Source organism: Pecten maximus, chromosome 7 (assembly GCF_902652985.1).
Source record: "Pecten maximus chromosome 7, xPecMax1.1, whole genome shotgun sequence".
Taxonomy (NCBI): Eukaryota; Metazoa; Mollusca; class Bivalvia; order Pectinida; family Pectinidae; genus Pecten; species Pecten maximus.
The window spans coordinates 24,218,857-24,242,038 of NC_047021.1; the positions used below are offsets into that span (position 1 = coordinate 24,218,857).

General features: G+C 34.3%; 1 protein-coding gene across 14 annotated transcripts in view; it reads right to left on the reverse strand.

Moving 5' to 3' along the window:
- LOC117330316 (inositol 1,4,5-trisphosphate receptor-like) overlaps positions 1-23,182 on the reverse strand; it is a 119,861-nt gene that overhangs the window by 42,066 nt on the left and 54,613 nt on the right. For 8 of the 14 annotated variants that reach the window (XM_033888509.1, XM_033888516.1, XM_033888511.1 and 5 more), the window contains 18 exons: positions 23,031-23,177; positions 22,809-22,904; positions 21,911-22,068; positions 20,770-20,869; positions 20,457-20,617; positions 19,020-19,173; positions 18,401-18,553; positions 17,629-17,801; positions 16,959-17,078; positions 14,663-14,881; positions 13,917-14,012; positions 13,611-13,766; positions 12,941-12,967; positions 10,400-10,550; positions 9,840-9,999; positions 9,459-9,571; positions 4,429-4,537; positions 248-299 (listed from right to left, as the gene is read on the reverse strand). In XM_033888509.1, the coding sequence (XP_033744400.1) occupies positions 248-299; positions 4,429-4,537; positions 9,459-9,571; positions 9,840-9,999; positions 10,400-10,550; positions 12,941-12,967; positions 13,611-13,766; positions 13,917-14,012; positions 14,663-14,881; positions 16,959-17,078; positions 17,629-17,801; positions 18,401-18,553; positions 19,020-19,173; positions 20,457-20,617; positions 20,770-20,869; positions 21,911-22,068; positions 22,809-22,904; positions 23,031-23,177 (2,345 nt within the window). Of the gene's footprint in view, positions 1-247; positions 300-4,428; positions 4,538-6,146; positions 6,244-9,458; positions 9,572-9,839; positions 10,000-10,399; positions 10,551-12,940; positions 12,968-13,610; positions 13,767-13,916; positions 14,013-14,662; positions 14,882-16,958; positions 17,079-17,628; positions 17,802-18,400; positions 18,554-19,019; positions 19,174-20,456; positions 20,618-20,769; positions 20,870-21,910; positions 22,069-22,808; positions 22,905-23,030; positions 23,178-23,182 lie in introns of all 14 variants that reach the window. The other 6 variants (XM_033888522.1, XM_033888521.1, XM_033888520.1 and 3 more) reach the window with 3 other exon arrangements.

The following is a 23,182-nucleotide window of genomic DNA, read 5'->3' on the forward strand; positions in this document are numbered from 1 at the left end:
TATAGAAACTTTAAGTATTTAAGCAAATTGGATGCAGTAAAGGTATTTCTGAAGAAAACCTCTGAACATAAAATCAGTTAAAATCAAAGAGATTAAAAAACTGTTTTATGGTTTAAGTTCATTAAAAAGGCAGTCTATAAATGTATTTTTCTGAGGTTTGAACATTTGAATGTGCACAAGAACCCCAATATGGAAGTTCCAAGGAGTTGGGAAATCTGAATAACTCTTCCAACATGAGATAACTTACCTGCCTCCAAATATTTCCTCTGCCTGCTGACCTATACTGTCCAGGTCAAGGCCTGTAGAAATAAACCAACCAAGTGGAATTATACTGGTAAACAAATAAGCACAAGTCAAATACACAGATTACATATAGCTTTACAGGTAAATTTACCAATAATTTACATTATAATGACTGAATATAATCATACATCCGATAATCAAACCATACAAATTAAGGAGGTAGAAACACAATTCTAAGTCATATTTTAAAGAATATTTTGTCCAATAAATGTTAAAATTTGACAAGATTGAAATGTATTTTTACCAATTAATCATTATTTTGTAATCAAAACATTTTTTAATATAATCAGTCTTCTTTTGACAACTATGTCTTGCTATAGTTATTAGTATTGACTGGCAGAAATGTAGTTTCATGCATTGTAAAGAAAATCATATACACATATATATAAAGCTGAAGTGTGGCAGGTAAAAGGAAATAAAATAAAATTTCTCACACCCTACAATACTACATTACAGTTAACCACTTAAAGAACAAACTAATTATTCAAATTAAAAAAATATATATATTATTAATGAAAAAGGATACACATAAACAGAATGGATAATACAAACATCAATAACCAACAACAAATATTATTCACAAAAAGAAATAATCATTTTTAAATCATGCTCATAATATCACAGCAACTGAAAAAACACTGGTGAACTCTTAGCCTAACGTCAAAGCCAGCTAACACTAATGGGAACAAAGTTATGGTGGTACTCTGATTTAATATATTTTACATATCATAAATAGTCCTTCCCAATGTAGACAAACACTCTCTAGTGAACCGAACTCAATCCTTCAATTCTAATTATATCTAACATATCTAGGAAGTATGGGCAGTGCTCAGTTGCTTTTTTTTTTATTATTGTTCAAAGAATCACAACTGGGTATGTTAAAAGTTATATTCTAAATACTAGATTAATTTTGGCATAGTCAACTTGCTTAATTGGTACATGCCTATACAAATGAAAATTTCTGGTTATTCAATCAAGTGATTTTACACAACATTCTGGCATTATTAAATCTTACACTGCTGCATATCAGCAGTGTAAAATATACATTTTATCAGGCATAATAAATTTGCACATCTATTTGCAATAAAAGCAAAGTGAGTAAAGACTCACATAGATATCAAACCTCCATCTTTACCCCAGTCCAGGGGTTCAGGAGATGTTAGATTAGATCATTTTTTGGTGCTAATTTCTATGATGTTTTTCATAAAAATAGCTCTACAGCGCAAAACATTTCTGTAAGTGAAAGCTATATGTAGATATCATTTTTTTGCCAGGTTGTCAACATGACTGGAAAACTGGTTAAATGATCCCTGTAAGAGCTGTAATATGACGGTAATTAAGTGAACACTGTGGAAGCTGCGATATATCTTTGACAGGGAGTCAAGGAGACAAGGCAGAAATTTGACTACATAAGTGAAAGCTTTTAATAAATCTACACATATGACATAGACAGTGAGAGGGGGCTCACATAGTAATACTTTCTACCCCTTGACCAGTACACAAGCTTTTCATTTCAAACTGGGGTCCTTTTATAGCCTTGATAAAAACCAATTCTAGTAACATATAATCCAGTAATAAAAATTGACCTTTTACAAATATTAAACAAATTATTGCAATATTTACATACAACTGTATGCAAGTTTTTACAGCAAAAGTAGTCAAGTGTGACCTTTCGTTCATTTATAATCTTAAGTAATGACCACTCCTTAGAACTAATCATTATGAAACTGCATATGAAATAAATCCTTGAGGGAGTATGAAATATTCTGTACACTGTAAGCTTTTCACTACAGACGCAAAAGCACACACGCATACCCATGATGGGGACACAAAATGGTTATTATATGGTTATTATGCCCCTGTCTATATCAAGTAAAAGTGGTATAATAATGACGTTAGATGTACCTAGCTAGTACCATTTTCATTGACAGAATAATCCAAGAGAAATGAAAATTTCAACTACAGAAAAGCTACGATACTGATATATATGCAAGATGAATTAGGAAGGAAAGGAAATATTATATAATTCATTCGAAGAAAAGAAAAATAAGATTTCTTATAACTGAAACATTTCAAATTCATACAGAAAATATCTTTGATAAATATTATAGCATATATTGTTTTTGCTGTACATATCCTGAAGTCAGCTATTTTCTATTATATAAAAAATATTATATTGCAAGATATATCATGTAACCCTACAATATTGCATGGTCACTTAATCAGTATTGCCGTTCATTGGCAACACATGAAAATTTTCCAAAAGGGAATCAATTTAAGCATTTCATTGTCATTTGATTGCATTGTTTACCTGTCCTCTCATGGAATGTCAAATTTTCAGTGGAATCATTTTCAGATACTGTGGAAGATTGGAAATATCCTTCATTGGAGTACTACAGTTAAGCACACAGTGTTCAATGAGGATTTAAAAACATTTATATCCAGAAACTTTATCTGAAGTTTGAGAACTCCTGTCACAGCACTGCCCATGAATCAATTAAGTTTAACTTTATCCCATTCAGAAGTTTTACATCATACTTTCTAGATAATGTGTTATCTGGGTAAAATAGAGGTAGAGACTTTTGAAATGTAGATAATGTGTTATCTGGGCAAAAAAGTGGTAGAGACTTTTGAAATGGAACTAATTTTGTCAGTATGGAAGCAAATCGTGGTGGGAATACTATAGATTTGTGGGGATAAATATCAATTTCACAAGATCAGGTTAGCTACTAAACATGTTATTTACAATGAGGGGGTATTAATTAGTGAGGACAATAATGGGAGCAGTATATCATTTAACTTTAGAAAGAAGGAAGTTCATCAAAACAAGGACAATAATTACTTTGCGTGAAGCTAATCATAATTGGTCCCCATCATTGCCGAAAAATATTTTGAATTATACTCTCCAAACCCTGAACCCCTCTATAAAAAAAAAATGTATTTGGTCATTTAGCTTTGAACATTTTCCCTATAAATATTTTATTTTAATCACAGTATATCTTTGTTTATACATTTAGATAATTTAATTCCTGAACATAACAAGGTTAACATGACTCTTTTGAAACACTATATAAATGATGGATTTATAATCGATGCATACTGGTATTGTGTTGGAGAAAATAAATATGCTTCCCATTTACTACAGACTTTCAAAATAGGAGGAAAGGGGGTTTAAAATACTCTACTCCTAATCAATATAGATATGCTAATCAATATAGATATGCCATATCATATTCTATATAGCTGGACAATCATTAACCTGTTGCGGAGAAGATACGAGGGATGGACGGGGGTGTTACACTACATACATTTGGGATATTAATGTAAACAAGGGCCCAATGGGCCGGAATCGCTCACCTGCTATCCACTGATCTCTTTCTTAAATATACATAATTAAGAACAAGTGTATGAAGGTCAAGGTCATTCATTTGAACAAACTTGGTAGCACTTCACCCCAGCATGCTACAGACCCAATATTAACTCCCTGGGACACTTGGTTATTGAGAAGAAGTCGTTTAAAGATTTCAACCTATTTGATCCCTGTGACCTAGAATGAAGGTCAAGGTCATTCATTTGTACAGACTTGGTAGCCCTTCATCCCAGCATGCTACAGACCCAATATCAACTTCCTGGGACTCTTGGTTATTGAGAAGTTGTTTAAAAATTTCAGCCTATTTGATCCCTGTGACCTTGAATGAAGATCAAGGTCATTCATTTGAACAAACTTGGTAGCACTTCTCCCCAGCATGCTTCAGACCCAATATAAAATCCCTGGGACTTTTGGTTATTGAGAAGGAGTTGTTTAAAAGATTTTAACATATTTGACCCCTGTGACCTGAATGAAGGTTAATTTCATTCATTTGAACAAAATTGGTAGCCCTTCACTCCAGGATGCTACAGGCCCAGTATAAGGTCTCTGGGCCTCTTGGTTATTGAGAAGAAGTTGTTTAAATGGAAAAGTTGACGCCAGCAGGACGACGGACTCCGCACCACGGCATAAGCTCACTTGCCCTTTTGGCAGGTGAGCTAAAAACTGACAACAATGATGGGATGCAAAAAAATAGACTTAGTATGACACTGGGTTATATGGGAGATGCGAACAATCATTCATATAAAACAACCCACTGAGCTCATCGTCATCGCTGGTGTTGATCCACGGTTGTTGTTCAATTTGACTTTTGAACATGGAGAGAATCCACGTTAAACGGTAGTCCAAACGTACATGCATTAAATACTGAAAAAGATGAATAGGGAACATAAAGGGCACACACAGATATGAATGTAGCTACTGCTACTGTGTAGATTAATAGTAGGCCTGTGTTCAACAGGGCTACAGTACAGTAGTAGGTTAATAGTTCGATCTACATACTAAGAATATTGGTCAGGCAAACATACTCTCAAATGAACCATCATGCTGTTAGTGTAGCTGTATTAGAATCAAATCAATGCATTAAATTTGTGACATTCCTTGTTGTTCCTCACAGGTCTGATAATATTTCTTTGTTTTACAAATTCAAATTCGATAATTAAATGACTAGTCACATTATACTTTCTGGGTCTTTCAATTTCTCTCTTGAAAACATTACTGAATATTTGTTTTCTGATGCTACATTCACCTTGAGGGAGACAACAAAGGACGTTGATGATGAAGCATTCTATGAAGACATAGTTCAGTGAATGCCTCTGTAACCAGCTGCTGTACATATAAGCAACAGTACAGCTGTGAGTGGGCGTGCACGGTGCCAGGGATCTCTATGTATCTACTACCTACTGTAAATATGGCACCTGCTCCACATCCAGTGTATACAAGGTTTGACAGCCATAATTCAGGACATTCTTGCTAGTTACTGCCATTATCTTTCTCCAAAAACAATACGAGTTTTATCTCCAAAAAAAAATCAAAAATGTTCACCTTTACATTGCTGGAATACAGCAATTAGTTTTTAATACATCTGCTTTAATTAATATTAAAAATAATAAAGAAAGAATAAGAGCCTGCGTGTTCACAACCATGAATGGATGTGTTTCTCCATTAATCCATTCAGTGGAATCTACTGTACAGTTTGTCAATACCTGAGAATCCTAGCTCAAATCAATACATTTCATAACATTAACACCAAAAAATGTATAAACCACCCATAAGGCACAGTCCCATGAATTTCAAACATTCAGATCCCCATGTCCTAGTGATTTTCCATGTCAAGCTAAGTAAAAAATTGGCTCAAATGTTGTGAAGAAGACTAAATGATTAAAATGTAAAATGCTGTGATATGACAGATGATAGACAATGGACAATGGAAGACAGTTGCTCGGTTGGGTCAGGTTAGCTAAAAATTATTCTGCTACACCGTTTCAGGATAAACCTCCAGAGGTATCAAAAGTTCTGTAATAATATTACTTCTGAGCAAATCAGAAAACAGCTATGTAGAATGCCCCTTTTTGAATTACAGCTATCACAGCACCAAGTAAACCTGTTAGTGAAGCATGTACCGATAGATAGATGTTAGATGTTTGATAACAACTACTTTAATAGGCAATAGTTAGTAGTTTACATCAACTCACATGCTTTACTTAAACAGATATTATTTTAAAAACACTGATATAGTTGTTTTGGATCAAAACAAAATTTTCATTTTACTGAATTTTTTTTTTTTCTCCACACTTCAACTGCACTTTTGCAAAACATATAACAGCCAGTGTGAAAACTGTATCTGAAATAAAAATAAACAGTGTTTAGTATAAAGTCAGTTTCCATGCCGTTAAAAGTTCCAGACCACCAACCAACAAGGCAGACCTCCTCAACCACCCTAAAGATAGCATCAAGACCATCAAAAGTCTATTACCGTCCTCATCCCGTAAAACATTGTTCTCGTCAAATTCTCCTTTGAAAATGGACAGAAGGCATGTGATACGATAATCCAGTCGCACATCAGTTATAAACTGGAAAGAAAAGGATATATATACTAACATAAAAAGGCAACACTATCAAAAGTTCTTCTGTCTACACAACTAATACTACATATCGCCAATTCCAAGTAATTTGGTTTCCAACCTTGAATCAAATTAGATTTTTTTGATAGATGCAATAATCTGTTTAAGATCAGAAAGAATTATGCCAGATAATCTTTATACTTGTAGAACTGGGAAAACAAATTAAACAGAAAAGGCTTTATAACTACACAACAGCATCAGACAGTTTCTAATTATGAGTGATGAGACAGACAAAATGGAAGCTCATCCTAACTCAACTAAAACAACTACCTCCATCACCCCACCTTTTTCTACCTTTTGATTACAGAAACATCAACATCCCCCAAACAGATGTCACATCCAACATATATATCTTACCTGTTGATAATATTACATTGTACTACCATACGGTGGTCTATAAACATGAATGGTGCAGATACAATTAGTGTTAATTAATTAGTGTCGGCATTACTAACTAAAACATCTCAAAAGCTATTATTAGGATAAATATGAAAGGAACTATTTTAAACTTCTAAATATTAAATAATCTATACATAGTTAAAAGTATTTTCATTGATTAATGTAACACTAAATTATCTACATGTATCAAATGCTTCAACTATTTCCAGAAAAAAATCAACAGTAATTAACCTAATTAAAAAAAAAACCAAAATTAGAAACGTGCATTTTTTAGGAATCAATAATTTGTTAAATTTATCTATAGATAGACATAAAGTAATGTTTAAAGGTTATCTTATCTCTTCTGCTTAATTCCGAACTATTTGTGAGGTCTTGGCACCTGCCTTGTTGCCAGTATTAGTGTTGCAGTAGTTCTACCAATCCTCCTCCAGAAGTACCTTACTATTTGGGGTATTGTTACAAAACTTGCCAACTTTTCTGTCCAATTTCTCAATGCTCAAAATGGACAAGAGTTGTCAGAAGACGACATAGCTTGCTGAGTGGGTTGGAATTTGAAATTAATTTTTCTTTAAAGTCAGTCAAAGGTCACAGTCAATCTCAGCAGGTCCAAAAATGTAGCAACAAAGGAAAGGTCTTGTCACAAGGAAAACATTATGTCAATTTGAAATCCCTATATCGTACAGTTAGCATAGAGTGGACAAGGTTAAAGATTTTTTTAAAGTAGGTCAAAGGTCAAAGTCAAGTTTCACTTATCCATAAATGTAGTTTCAATGGAAATGTCGTGTTACAAAGAACACAAATGAAAAATACTTAAGCTGCATCCTCATTAGTATTGACACAGCACTGTTTATAAAAACCTAGCTGTCTACGAATGCCGACGCTGGGTGTATAACAATAGTTTCCCTGGACTTCGTCCCAGTGAGCTAAAAATCAGGTCAGTCACAGACCCATTTAGAACCATCTTCGCTAGCCAAGGCTTCTGATTACGTTACACTCCACGAACCCTTGGCAGATATAGTCGTGTTCAAAGCGTCGCGCCCTGGAATCCCAGGGCACCCAATCAAATCGCGTTTTACATTCTGGCTTGGTTTCGCAGTAAACAAAAAATGCGGCACCCAGTACAGAGCTACATTGCCGACTATGTCATGGCATTTTACCTAAATACAAAAATCGCAATCTTTGGGGGAACATTCGCAGTGTTTGATCAATTCATATAAGTCATTGATCACATATCTCATCGAAATGACACCAAACCTCGATGTGTGTTTGTAAACATCACCGATGAAGTAAATCGGTAACGCTTGTTTTGATTGGTCGAAAATTTCATGCGTGAAGGGTGGTAATTTCGAATCACCGCTAGAGGGCCAGAACTGACGCCTATATCTGCCAAGGGTTCGTGGAGTGTAACGTAATCAGAAGCCTTGGCTAGCGAAGATGATTTAGAACTGGAACATTCTTGATTTAAAAGTTATTCAGCCTTACCAATCTTTAACCACTTTTCTTAACATACACATGAATAAGCAAATTAACAAGAGCTGTTGGAGAACAGCATAGCTCGTCTCGCAAATGTTTGTCAATAAATAATTAAAATATATAAATTGGATTGGCTTCGCAAAATGCATTAATAATATTTATATTGTTTACTTGATCAGATTATGTTTTGTGAATTCATGCAATTTTCAAAACCATACCAATTTATATATATATAAATTATTTATTGACAAACATTCGGGAGACAAGCTATGCTGTTGTAGATTAAATGAATATATTAAAAACAAATGTAATTGCTTTTGGACATATTTCTTCAATTTTTTGACAAAATATTATCCTAATGAGAGTTGTCTCCCTTGAAAACTGTGGACCAGTATAAATTGTCAATTGTGAGCATTTTCACATTGTTTTATTTTCAGTTTCACCCCAAAAAGGGATAGTGTAACTACATAGGGACTCTTTTACCAAATATCAGTACCCTAGTACAATCATAAAGTGATGTGTTTATAGCTTTCAACATTTGCACAAAATTTTAAAAAACGTGTTTTTTCCCCCAAAAAATATTTCAGTTTAACTCTGGCAAGGGATAGTTTAACCCCCACAGGGAACCTAATACCATGTATTACTATGCCTTTCAACACTCACAACATAAACTTAACACAAAGTCCAAAGATTTAAAAACAAAAACAAAAAAACACAGATTTAAAAAAGAAAAAATCCAATTTTTTTAAAAGTTTTACTCCAGGAAGGGATTGTCTTACTCCATAGGGACTCTATTACCAAACATCAGCACCCTAGTACAATTATAAAGTGATGTATTAATACCTTTCAAAACTTGCACCAAAAACTTAACGCAGAAATATTCTAAGTCCAAAAATTTTCAAAAATCTGTTTTTTTTCCAAAAAATCTTTTAGTTTAACTCTAGCAGGGGATAGTTTGACCCCCACAGGGACCATATTACCATAAATTACTATGCCTTTCAACACTTGCACAAAAAATTTAACATTTGAAAAACCAACGCCGACACCGACGCCAGAGTGACGACATAAGCTCTCACTCTTCTTCGAAGAGACGAGCTAACAAAAATGCATTATGCATTTTTCTTTTTACCTGGTATACATGAACTGCTCAGATAAGATCGCTGAAACTTTCCAAATTGTATTAAACTTTCAGATTTCACCAGGAGGTTGTATCAAATTTATATATTTAATAAACAGGTTGTATAAAATATTGTTTTTTTTACAGGGCCAGTTTCCTAAGTGTAAAGACATACCTTGAGTATTTCGATGATTTTTAGTTTGGTGTCCATGACCAGAGTATCAGCCTCCATACCATCACCACCATTGCCCCGTGTGGAGATCACATTGGATATGGCTTTGTCAGGACCTGGTAAATACAAATTTTTTTTAATCTTTTAAATGAGCCTTTTGATAATATTGCATAGCAATAAATAACATTGATAATCAGTATAAGTTTCAATATTCCACTTAGCAATATATCCCAAATTTTATTTTTATTTTTTGCAGGGGTAAATTAAGTTTTTGATTTACAAAATTTTGCCCATGATAATCTGTAGTTTCAATGGGAAATTGCAAAAATTTAGACTACAGAAGATAGCTACATAAACATCATGATATCCTAGAAGACTGGTTACCATGGTCACTGAGGGAGACCGGTTGTCTCACTTTACCAACACCATGTATCTCCTTCTCGGGTGCGAAATCTAGGATGTTGAGAAGTGTTTTGGTGAGGCGCAGGAGATTACTGAATGAGTAGAATCCAAAGTAAATCAGTTGCTTGGCCAAATTCACCACCTAAAATAGCAAAGGCCACTGTTACAAAACAAATGTTGACACCAACACAGAAATGACACTTACAAAGGAAGGTCAGCTGTTACATGCATGAAACAACTACAGGAGGAGAAATGAGTCCAATATGATGACTTCAAACCACAGAATGAGAGAATACATGTGCACTATTTAGCCTCTGGTCAGCAATGAAAGGTACCAAGTAACATCAGTTTTCTCTTGGTACTCAAGTTTCTTGCTGCATTAAGATAAGATGCTCACTTCCGTAAAGATTAATTAATCATAATTAAGTTATGTGACTGTTTTTTTTCATAACGGTTGTAAACTATATATAAAGTTAAATTCAATTTGAAGATACATGTAATCAAATAAATATCTACAGATATTCATATAAACAGTTACTTACTTCAAATGTGAGTTTGTTTTGTTTCCTGTCCACAAAGGCACCTTCCTGGCTGACCACATTACAGAGGTAGTCCTCTACAAATAAGATGGTACGGGAGAATCGTGGTTTCACTTTCTCCTTCTCTGGGTCCTTACCAATGTTTGATTCGTAACTAAACAAATGAAATGGCCAGTGAGTTTAGCAGAGCATGCAGCATGAAAAAAGGCCACATCAAGATAGCCAAGTTTCAATGAAACCCAACATATTTTCAAAAGAAATCATTTGAAACCATGAACAGGTATGCATCCAAGATGGTCATTGGGGCAATTAGTGAATTTAAGCTGCATCTCAAAAATAAAAATCAAACACCAATGCATAGGGAATTTCATGAAATTCGAAGTACAATACATATTCCTTTGAGGATCAAATATTCCTTTGAGGATGAAGGGCTATTTATTGTATTAACTGTTGCATCAATAATCTGTTTATCATTGTGGTGTATTTGATATCAACTGAGATGACCTGTATCAAATGTCTGTAAGTATTCAGTACCAAATGAAGTTCTGTGCCAAATATAGCAAATTATCTACCCCTTAATGAGAACCAACATAACCACACAAAAAATTGATATTTTGTTCCATGAAGAAGTCATGATTGCTATCATTGGATTATAATTGTAATTGAGTCACTAAACAATATACTCCAAGAATTAATAATTTCTTGCTTTTTACTGAGAGTACCTCACAAGGAAAAATGAACTCATCAGCTGTTTTGAAAAGGTATAATTATATCATACAGTATTTGTGACAGTTATCACTAAAAATACCATTAACTATTTTTCAAGGGCTAATTACATTTATATGTAATGTATAATTTTGTCAGACTCAAACTCAAAAAAATTCTTGTGCGGACATGTACAGTGATTGACATTATAGATCCCTTTAGCGTCATCTTCATTCCTTATATAACATAATACCAAAGATCCTATAAGAGGGGATTTACAAACTCAATTGATCTTATTAATAACAAGAAAAACAAAACTTTTAATGATGAATATAGAACTAATGAGTTTATTTGGATGAAAAAATATTTCAAATTGGTGCCACAATTACTTTCGATATTATACAAATCTTGGGGTCCACCATTGAGTGACCTTCATTGGAGATCTGTTAAGACTGAACTTTTCTCTACACATTTCTCTTCTTCCTCTTAATCATTTGAAAACAATGTACCTATGAATTCTGAGAAAGAATCGGAAGCACGGACAGACAACAGACAACAGACCACAGACGAAAGACAATTTTAAAAACCCACCGTCCGATAATGGTGGCATAAAAAAAGACAAACAGTGACTGGAAACATTCAAGTTTTGATGAACATGGAATTAAGAGAAAAACCTCTAAAATGAAATTGTCAGCATATGTAGGAGTTTACAATCTACTATAAATTAGAATTACAAGTTCTAAAGAACCAACAATCATAGTGTAGTCTATTCCGAGAAAAATCTTCAGTCTATTCTTATTAAAATCTAATTAATTTTTGGCTTTCAGAATTAAAGCTTACAACATATACAAATTATCTGAATTGAATTCGTTGAGTATATGATTGAAGAAATATGCTGGTCTAAGAGGAATAACTATCAGTCAGGATTCATTCGGCACATTCCAACATTTCTGAACACTCTAAACACTAAATTTCAAGGTAGCGTTTCTTCTGTTCAGGAATAATAATGATGCACACAACAAAACTTTGCATACAAATAAATAAAGCCAGGTCAAACAGATATCTGCTCTTTCACATAAAATCCAAACCTCGAGCACAACCAGATCTGTAATCAGCTACTGTCTTACATAAAGAACTGACATCACACATCAACATAATGGCACATAGTAACTAAGGGAAATAGTTTGGATCTAGGTGCAGATTTTAGCTGGGTACAAGGTTTAAAAGGAGAGATTTAATTAGTTTAAACGGTGAAAAAATTACACAAACACATTTGAATAGTGATTAGTTATCATAGAAATTAGACTAGTCAACCTAACAACGATCCCATGTAAACTAAGAAAAAGAAAACATATATATCTTCATGATAGTAATTCAATTTATGTATTTTTTTCCAAATAAGAAAATACCTACTTCTTAAACCAATCCCTAAAAAGATATGGATATTATAACAGAAAATATGTTGCTTGTAATAATATTTCACCATCATTATGTTTCAAATCACCTGAGAATTTATCAAGTCGGTGATAACTTGTATCAATTACACTTAAAAAAAAGTCTCAAATCAAAACAGGGCTCATTGCTAGGAGATCAGGAGTTGATTGTTCAATGTCTTGAGCAGTATATGGTATACTTCCTAGTATGAGATTTGCAATTTCACAGACTTCATTATTTTTATATATTTATATACCATATTTTATTGATATCAATAACGAACAGTGTTTCTGGAAATTACACAGCTCAATAAGGAGTAGCAGTATATGCTCATGACTTGATGTATTTTGTCAATAGGAGTGAAGCAAATTAGGGTTGGGGCATGTATTTGCCCATGCCACCTACTTCTCTGAATCCCACGTACAATCATATCTGAAATGTTAGATAGATTCTTTATAAAACTTATCACCATTAACTTTATTTTTAAAGTCAGACACAAGTTGCACACACTATCATGTCATAACACTGTTTCCAAAAATCAAAATCACATATCCACCAAAATTTCTCAGTTAATTAGACTTCAGAGCCACTAATCAATTTCATGTATCAAGCAATACATTTGGTTGTAATGGTGTTCATAATCAACAAAGCACACACTAGGTCTTCCTGATGATAAAATATGAACCTAAGTAATTGATCTTGCATTCAAGTTATCTATACCACCAAGATTTGTAATTGTAGCTGTTCAGGATTATATCTTTTGTGTATATGAAATGTAATCATCAATTTAAAGATGATGGCAGGTATATATAAGGACTCCTCTTCAGAGATCTGACAGGGAATCAAAGACCACAGATGGTACCATGGACTGGTTCCTATGCTCACACCTATATATATCTGAGAAGGGACCTAGGACCAGATAGGCTTACTTGATTTGTTCACTATGGAGATCTGTGTTGAGATATCCTAAAACAAATAGTTGCACTCCAGTGGTTCAAATACTCACTTCTGAATCGAGATCTGTTCCGAGATCTCGGACCACAGGCGGGCGTACTCGATTGGTTTGTATACTTACTCCTCTATAGAGATCTGTGTGGGGATCTCGGACCACAGCCGGGCGTACTTGACCGGTTTGATGATTTCCTGTGGATCCCTGTCTACATGCATGTGTAACATCAATCTACAGAATGAGGCCCGTAGGTCATAAGGCAAAACCTCATCAGACACGCACCTGTAAATAGTCAGTCAAAAGTAGAGACTGAGAAAACAGCCATCAAAAATAGCAACAGAAAAACAGATTAATCAATAACAAATCATGATTTACACAAATAGTTCTATACTTGTTTATAAGTAAGGTTTTGAAAATTTGGTCATGGCTTACCTGAGAATCAGATCTATATCAAGTTGTTTCGAGAGAGCATTGATGGCGATATACTGTCTGTCCAGACACATGTGAGAAAACAGATCTAGTTGGTGTCTGAAAAGAAAAATAATTACCAAAAATGAGAGTTTTTAATGTTATTATTGATGTCATGATTAACATTTTATATAACTAAAAGTGTTAGTGCCTTTATCATATACATTATGTAGTACTGATTTGGGGAGAAAATAACCTATAACTTGATCATGAACTCAATGAAACCTGTCTACATTAACGTACCTGTTTCCATAGAACTACAGTGGATTGCAGGAAGAAGTGATGATAAAGATTTAACATTTCTCAAAATCTAAAAAAAATACCTTAAGATAAAATTCAAGTAATCTATTTGATGTATTGAGAAACTAGGCTGTACACAAGTAACTTGAAAGTTCAGTTTCCTAGCATCCCTTATTTTCAGACAATAAAATCTGGATGATATTCTACAAATGATGGTTTGCTGAGAAGTCAAGTCTGATATGTGATTAAACTATAAATAATAACTATCAAGTTTGGTTAAGATTGGATTTCATTTTGAGCAATGTATCAAATACAAAACTTTGAAGAGGAACACATAATAAAGATGGCTGTCATGACTTATGTATCAAGAGACTATAAAGTTTTGTGAAAATATTTTCAAAATCTTGCTTTACGCAAAGTGATTTTAAGTGGACATGATGCCATTTTGTTTTCTACCAAACCTTCGTTACCTGTAGTACACTAGGATGTCCTGCTCCTCTGAGCTTTCACCTAGGCCGTGAGATTCTGCTGCTGTCTCCGCTAGCTCACGCACACTCTTCGTCTTTTTGCCAAGATCCCATATAAGCATGACCTCCTCCACCTCCTCGATAGTGACAATGGGTTCAGGGGCTGATGTTCCATCTGGGTTCTCTACTTCCATTTCAACCTCCATCTGAGTCTTCTCAAGTCTGTGGTATCAAAAATAAAACATTTTAACTATGATCAAATTAAAATTTCATTGGTTAAATGGTTTACAACCATCATTATCTACATTTAATTGAAGAAAAATTCTGTAATCATCAGGGCCCAGTTGTTCAAAAGGTGATTAGCTTAATCACTTGATTAGTGAAAAATTCATTTCTCATTTGTTGCAAAACCTGTGAGTATATCATCTTTAAATTATGCCAATTGGAAGAGAATTAAGAATTATCGAATTTCATTAAGTTTTGTCAAGTTAGTTCTACTAGAAATTATTATATCAGGATTTGAAAAACGTTGTTAAAATGTGATTAGCCTAATCACCTTTCGAACAACTGGGCCCAGATAGTAACTATTATTATATATGTAGTGCTAGTCTTTCAATGATACCCTAAAATAAATGAAAATAAAAATTCAATGTGTTAAATGTGGAAAACTTATTGATTAATCTAAATAATATCAATTTACTGCATTTCAAAAAAAAAAATTTTTGTTACCTTAAATGTGTTTAAGACATGAAAAAAAATAAGATAACAAGGAAATGAGTGTAAAATGACGTATATTATCTTCTACCACAATAACCTGTGTTATTCCACTCTCAAGTTATCGTATAAATGTCCCAACTGTTGGATAAATATATGCTACATTCCACTCCACTAGTGGAATATGACCTTCCAGTCTTTTGATTGGTCAATAATTTGAACTCTGACCCGAGCTGCAATTGTTATTGACGTCATCAATAATAGAATGACATCACATCACCTGGTCCTGGCCGTCACCTGTTCACCTTATTTGTATACCCGAAATAAGACTTGGCCAAGTTTCCCTTTGATTCAAGCTGATATTATTGTGGTAGAAACAGGTCACACGACTCATGATTTTTGGATATGGAATTATTTCACCCTTGTAAATTATTTTTTTAAAGTACAAAAGACACTCCTGAAGCTCGTGTCTTTTGTAACTTTTGAAAAATAACTTACTTCGTGTGAAATAAATTCCATATCCAACAACCATTCATTGTGGAACCTCTATCTCACTCATAGTAGATCATATGGATAACAGTATATGTGTATATGAATGTACCAATTGACAAACAATTCAATTAATGTTATTCCGCAATAGAATGTGGGCAAAATGGTCCATTTCTATGAAAATGATAACATTAATATTAAATATATTCTTCTTTCATCATAAACAAAAATCCCATGCAGTAATTTCTAAATTCCAAGTTTATAACATGACGAACAAGTTTTTACATTACTCCATTTTTCTCCAGCAAAACAAATTAGTTACAAGCCAACAGACAATTTTTCTAAACATTGAAGCACATGTGTGAATTCTTTCCCTTGTACACAGTGTGGACAAAACATGATATATTATTATTAATAATTGATTTGCCATCACCCACGAGGAGGTAAAGTATTACCCTTTTTGTCTGCTTGACCTTTATGTTTTAGGAAACAAATAATGTTACATTACCAAGTACACATGCACTAAATAATAGCAATAAAACTAGGTAAAACAAAACAAAAACATCTGATTTCTTTTTGATCACTTGATTTTGATTAAGGGTTATTTCAGGAATACATATCCACCAACAAGAGGGAAATAAAGAAATTATATGCATGGTGGGCACCGGAGAAAGTATTGCTTGTTGTATTAATAGTACTGTTACAATTAAATCACTTCAGATGGATTCTGTTTCACAAACATGGACTCCTCCTGTTTGGTAGATACTTTACTGGAATAGCCCTAAGGAAATTTGGTAAACACTTCAAAATTTATCAATACTTACTAAAATGAAAATATTGATTATGCAATTTAAAATAATTATCAAGAGACGTAATTCATAGTCATTAAAAACTTATTGTTAAAAGATATTTATCTTTTTTCATGATATTTACACAAGATATTTTCGTTTAAATATTAAAGAAAATAAGAACCATATATATTCATTTCTTTAATTGAAGAAATAGAAATTGTAGGTAGAACTAGCTGAAGCCAAGAAATCAAGTTTGATGGATTATTGAAATTGACATGAACAAGTTTGCCAGTTAAGCCGTATACCTGGTCTCTATGAGGATGTCCTGGTTCTCCTCACTCAGCAGACAGTTACAGATGAGGTACTGTGTGGCTGCTATAGCCTGGTTGTTGGACACACACAGCACATACAGATAGTCAAGGAACCTACAAATACACACAATGATGTTAACATCGGGCTTACTCAAGTTATAACCCACCTTTTAAATCTAATGTTTATATAACATTCTTTCAATATAAAAAATCATCTTCTTTGTACTCTTGAAATATGTCATGACAAAATTGACTGCTCTATATATGTAATGCCTTAAAGATGAATCAAGCCTGGACTGCAAGAAAACCATAACTCATGCATTCCTGTTATTCCTATGATAAAGATAAACCAATTCACAATACATCATAAAAGTACAGTATGTTTGGATGTTGGTGTAGCTCCTTTATGCTTTCCGAAGTTTAGATATCAGCCTGGTGATTTTTCAGATTTTTATATCTAATGTCTAACCCAGCACAACTTTAAGCAAATTTTTTCTAAGCAAACAAAGAACACTTTGGACCTAGACAATCTATACACTACAACAAAATTCATTTAAACATGATACAATCTGGGTTTTATCATACAAAGGAAAACATAGTCTCCAATTCAATAATAGATGTGTACATAAAAGATGAGTGTTTAGCATCAGTAGTGAAATTGTACCTTGGCTTTTTGTTTTTTCTGACCAGACTGACAAAGGTGACAATCTCCTGCTTGGTGATGTGCTTTTCCAAAAGTTTCCTGTTGTTGTTCAGTAAAGCAGTTATCGTTTCCTCTGCTAAAACATCATATCCAATCTGCTTTTGCATAAATGCGAAGTATTTTGCTACATATTCCTGTGAAAATATCATAAAAGAAAATATTATGTTCCCAGAATAAACATTGCATCGACAAGCAGCTATCACAATTTAAGATTGATAGCAGTTTAAATCATTTTTTTTCAAAAGTCAAAGGTCAAAATGTAGCTCACAGTGACCTACTTTTCACACCTGACACACCACCTCATCTAGATGAACCCATGCCCCATGTATGAAGTTCAAGACTGAACAATAAGTAATGTAGAAGTTGGATCCTAGCCACGATACAGTTGTGGACAGATATAAGACAATAGTGTCATCCACATGTTCCTAATTTGACATATGATCTAAGGACTCGCAGACATCTACTGCTCAATTCCCTAATGTTTATCATAGAGGCATTTCTCTGTTCGCTATGAAGTTTTTAACAAGACCCATATCATTTTCTATCTTATTAATAAGATCACATCCAAATGATACTCCTATCCACAGTTTACACACTGTAAGAGTGTGATCTTCACAGTTTATTCTTATCAGGACCATACTGGTGTACCTGATTATTTCTGTTCCCAGACAGAAATATGTTGTGTGTGTCTATATATAAAGAGGTCACCTGTCATTAGCTCACATTAGCCTACCTGATTTTTCCTATAGTCCTGCTGTGAGAGACGGAGTATATGGTAACAAAGTTTACAGATCTGTCGTATAGGGGCGTGGCGCTGATCCGCTAACTCCTCCATCTTCAGTAGGGGATTCGGCCCACTAAAGGGAGCCTTCAGGATTTGAAAAACCTGGACAAAAAGTATAGTTCATTTTCAGGATTGGGACCAATTAATTAGTTCAATTCTTCACCTTAATTAGGAATTCAGGAGTTATTGAGACCTAAAATCATTAATGAAAATGTATTCCTATTCCTTGAATTTTTGAGAATAAAGTCCTCAAAATTCACATAATTTCCATCATTTCAACCATACTCTAGTGTAAGAACACTCGAATACACTACAATTCAATCAACTGACCTTAGGAAATTAGAGGTAATTAGAGTTGAAAGCTTTCTAATTTTTCGAAAACAACCGTAGAAAATTTGAATTTAAAAATATTGGATATCAGAAAAGAAATGATTGTACAGGCAATTCAGATAGAGCTATTATGACCGACATTCAAAGGTAAAGATCATAATGTGATACTGATCTTAGATTTGGCTTTAATGCCTGTGTAATAACAAAGGTAAATGATGACAGAATGCTGAGGCTGTACCTGTTTTAGGATATCCTGTTCTCGGAGAAGCTTCTGTCTCTCCCTACACTCCTTTGGTTTGGCCATCTCTACCTTGAGAGGGTCTCCTCCTGTGTTTTGAGATTCTTGTTGGGTCACAAAGTGCAATATATCAGATAACAGCTGTGTCACAAATCTGGCAAAACAAACATGGAGATTATCATTTTCATAACATTGTTAAAAGACCATTAAAAAGAAGTATATCCAAAAGAAAAAGTGTTAGTATGGATAATGGATAAATTCAGTTCAAAATTATAGACATACCTACATAAAATTCTTTATATGAGTTTATCATTAATAACATAGCGATCGTAAACATACCGATTCAGGTTTTGTATATCAGAAACATGAATGAGCATGATTAGATTTATGTAAGACTTAACTTTTCTCTACTTTTCCGGGGCTCAAAGTGGCACCTATTTTAGTGGCCATGGCGCCTTAAATTTACCATTGCAGCGACCAGTTATTTACCTATAAGGAGCCTGCATGACCACTAAAAATTGTGTAAATCTTTATCTTTTACCCAATTTTTCCTTTGAAATACGGCGAAATCACCAGGCAGAATCGCGGGAAATGACATGATGATCAGCACAAGTGTCACATGTGTGCAAGTAATCACGCAGCCAAAACATCGTTTTTTCTTTGTGTAAAAGTATCTTACGTATTTCTTACTTATTTTGATGATAGACGTTACTCAATTATATATATTCTATCGTTTTTAATAGCTTTATTGTGTTTAACACCTCCAAAATCTTGCAGAAAACTAAAGTAAATTTGAGGCCGCCATTTTGTAGCTATGTAAACAACACAGCATGAACTGGCAGAATTCTTTGAAATAGACAATCTTAACAAATGAATATGCTTCTGGTACGTAAAATGATTCATCAATACAATATTTACATTGCTTATTATTTCTTAAAAAACATCATTTCCTTGTCAATTCCTTCGTGTGACTATGTTGAACCAGCAAATAATATCAACATCTTTAACAATGTTTTCCGAAGATTTGAGTCATCACAAAGGATGGAAGGCATGTTAATTGCGATGTGTGTAGTCGTCATGTAGGATACAAGAACACGTTTTTGTGACGTGTGTAGTCGTCTTGAGTACGGAAAGAGTTAAAATAGCCCAATCTCTGATGATAATGAGACAAGCATAAGATAGTGAAACAGATCTCATGATTAAAAAAAAAGATACTGTGACAATCACAAAGTATATGCTTCAAGATACATAACTCATGACTAGCACAGGATATAGAACTCAGGGCAAGATATAGTCGACTGTATGACTTGCACAATGGACAGATATCCGGTCAATCACAAAATGCATACCTCATGATGAAAAGCACTTGTAGCAAGCACAAGGTACCACCAAATAACAATGTGACTTACTGGGGTACACGTAACATAATAGTTATACCTTCTCTCATTCTGTGTGATGCTGCCCTTTTCCAGCTTGGCTGCAAAGTCAGCCAGTACTCGACTGGCATCATTTGCAAAGTCAAGATCCCTCACTTCTGATGGAGGAACTGGTACTATAGCAAAAGCCTCCCGATCCTCCTTTATCTGGGCACAGCCAACCTTAAATTGATATATGGAACATGTTTGTAATCATTATATTCACTGATTAAAATTTACACATGAAAACTAAAATGCGTAAATAGTACAATCTTTTTATTATTTCTATATTCAAGTGACATCAGAAGATCAGAAGATGTTTATTGACTACATACCTTTTTCATGATGGGTTTATCCTCATCCTTATCGAGTGGGATAGAGGTGCTGTGGACCCAGCTGTTAGTGCATAGATGGTGTAGTCGCACATACGAGTTCCTATAATCACACAGTAAAGGGAACTAACTCTTTAACTAAAAGTAAATTGCTACGACATTAGACTGATTGTCTACATACTTTTGTATTAGAATAATCTCCAATCAAATAATCTTCAATAAAATAATAAAAGAAGAGGCCTAATGGGCCTGCATTGCTCACCTGCTTCTAGAGCAACTTGAATTTGATCTAGGTCATTTATGCAGATACTAAGCTGATTACTACTTTATTCAAATATACGAGCAGGCTAGGTTTTTCAGGTAAATAAATTCTTAAGTCCTTCATTCCAGCAGACTATTGGCCAAATATCAGGGTCTCGGAGTCTCATTGCTATTGAGAAATCATTGTTTAAAGATTTTAACACATTTGACAACTATGACCTTGAATGAAGGTCAAGGTCTTTCATTTGACCAAACTAGGTAGCCTTTCATCCCAGCATGCTACAGGCACAATTAAAAAAAAAAAATGGATTTCCTAATATAAACTAAGTCAGGTTTACTCCCCTCCCTAGGAGCGAACACGAGGCCCCAGGGTCATGAAATTTATAATTTTGGTATCGCACCTTCAGACCCTTCCATCTATGAAGAGTATTTGATTCTACATTATTTGGGTCTTGAGCAGAAGATTTGAAGTCTCAGTCAATTTGACCCCTTTGGCCCCGCCCCTCAGTCCTCTGGGGGTTCAAGACCATATAATTCATAATTGTGGTTGACCTAGCCGTAAAAGCTTTCTGCAAATTTTCATTACAATTGGTTCAGAGATTTCTGAGAAGAAGTTGACAATGTTAATTGTTTTCGGAAGGAGGACCCACTATGAACGACCCACGATAAAAGGCTATTAGAATAGGTCACTTAAGACTGTCTCAGGTGACTTAAAAACATCTATAGCTGATAAACTAATGAACAATTTATTTCCTTATAGAGGATTTTTTGAAATACCACTAACAGTAAAAGGACTATTTCACATGTAATGTATATATTTTTATATGCAACACACTGCCATCCAACTGTGTGAAGAAGATAGTGATGATAAAACCAGTAATACCTAGGTACATGAGAGTCCCTCGTCATTGTTGTGGGGTCCAATTCAAAGATGGTGGCCACGTCATGGCCATGAGGTACAGACACGAGGCAGAAGACTGGAGAAGAGCTGGTTCCCCGTAGTTTGTTCCTCATAGTGTCAGGGGCCTGGTCTTTGTCCACCTTAATAAAAGTAAAATCTTCCATCATTTCTCTATGAATTAACATAACATGATACGTACAATTAATATTTAATCTTCAAAACAGCCACTAATTAGTTTCATGCATTACAAAGGAATCTCAATTTGACAGTAGTTACAACAGGCAATAACTCATCTAGTAGCTCATATGTAAGCTACCACTCAACTGTAGTTCAGACAGAAGCACGTGCCTTGTATATGTTGAATCAAACAACAAATTAAAGAAAGCAAAAAAATCTGTTTGTCGATTGAAACCATTCCCATTGACATAGCATGAACAGTTTGCTGACGTATCACAATTTTCTCAAATTTGGATAGTTTCACTATGCTGCTGGAGTTCCAAGCATTGATTGTATATCAGATGGGGGGGTAAAGACAGCTGGCACACATTACCGGGTATATGACACTGCTCACAATAAGGTAACATCATCATTTTAAGTTGAGTAATTATGTCGTAAATGGTGACGTGATCAATTTTATGCACATTCCAAGGAGCATTGTAGATGGCACGATTAAAGCTTTCATAAAAACTTACATTTGCTTGCAAGTATGTGAGAAAAATAATCAAACATGGGTTCTGTGGACAGGGATATCTCTATCCTCGTACACAAGTTTGCCTGGCCAGCACTTGGCAAGACTTGTGCTGACTAGCCAAACTATTACACTTGGGTTGAGATATCCCTGTACATGAAACAGACCCATCTTCGATTCTGTTAATCTTACCTCAGCAGCTAAGTACTGTCCTGTTGCAAGGTGCTTAAATCTGTAAAGACTCATCCACTGTCCGGCTCCTCCACGACATGGGTCATGCTGTACCACCTGTTAAACCAACAAGGTATGTTATGATGCTATTAAAATGTCAAAATTGTCACAAATATCTGACTTCTCTTTTATGTTTAATGTTTTAATGTTTATGGACAGCATTATCTATAAATACAATAGTACCTCAATTTCCCACAATGCCTTGGAGCTTGTTGCCGTGGTGGCAGTCTGTCGGGCAGTGATCCTAAGGAACACAAATTGTTGTCTTTTATACTCGTCACATGTTAGAAACATCTGCTCTTCTGCATGGAACAATCGTACCACATCACCCTGTA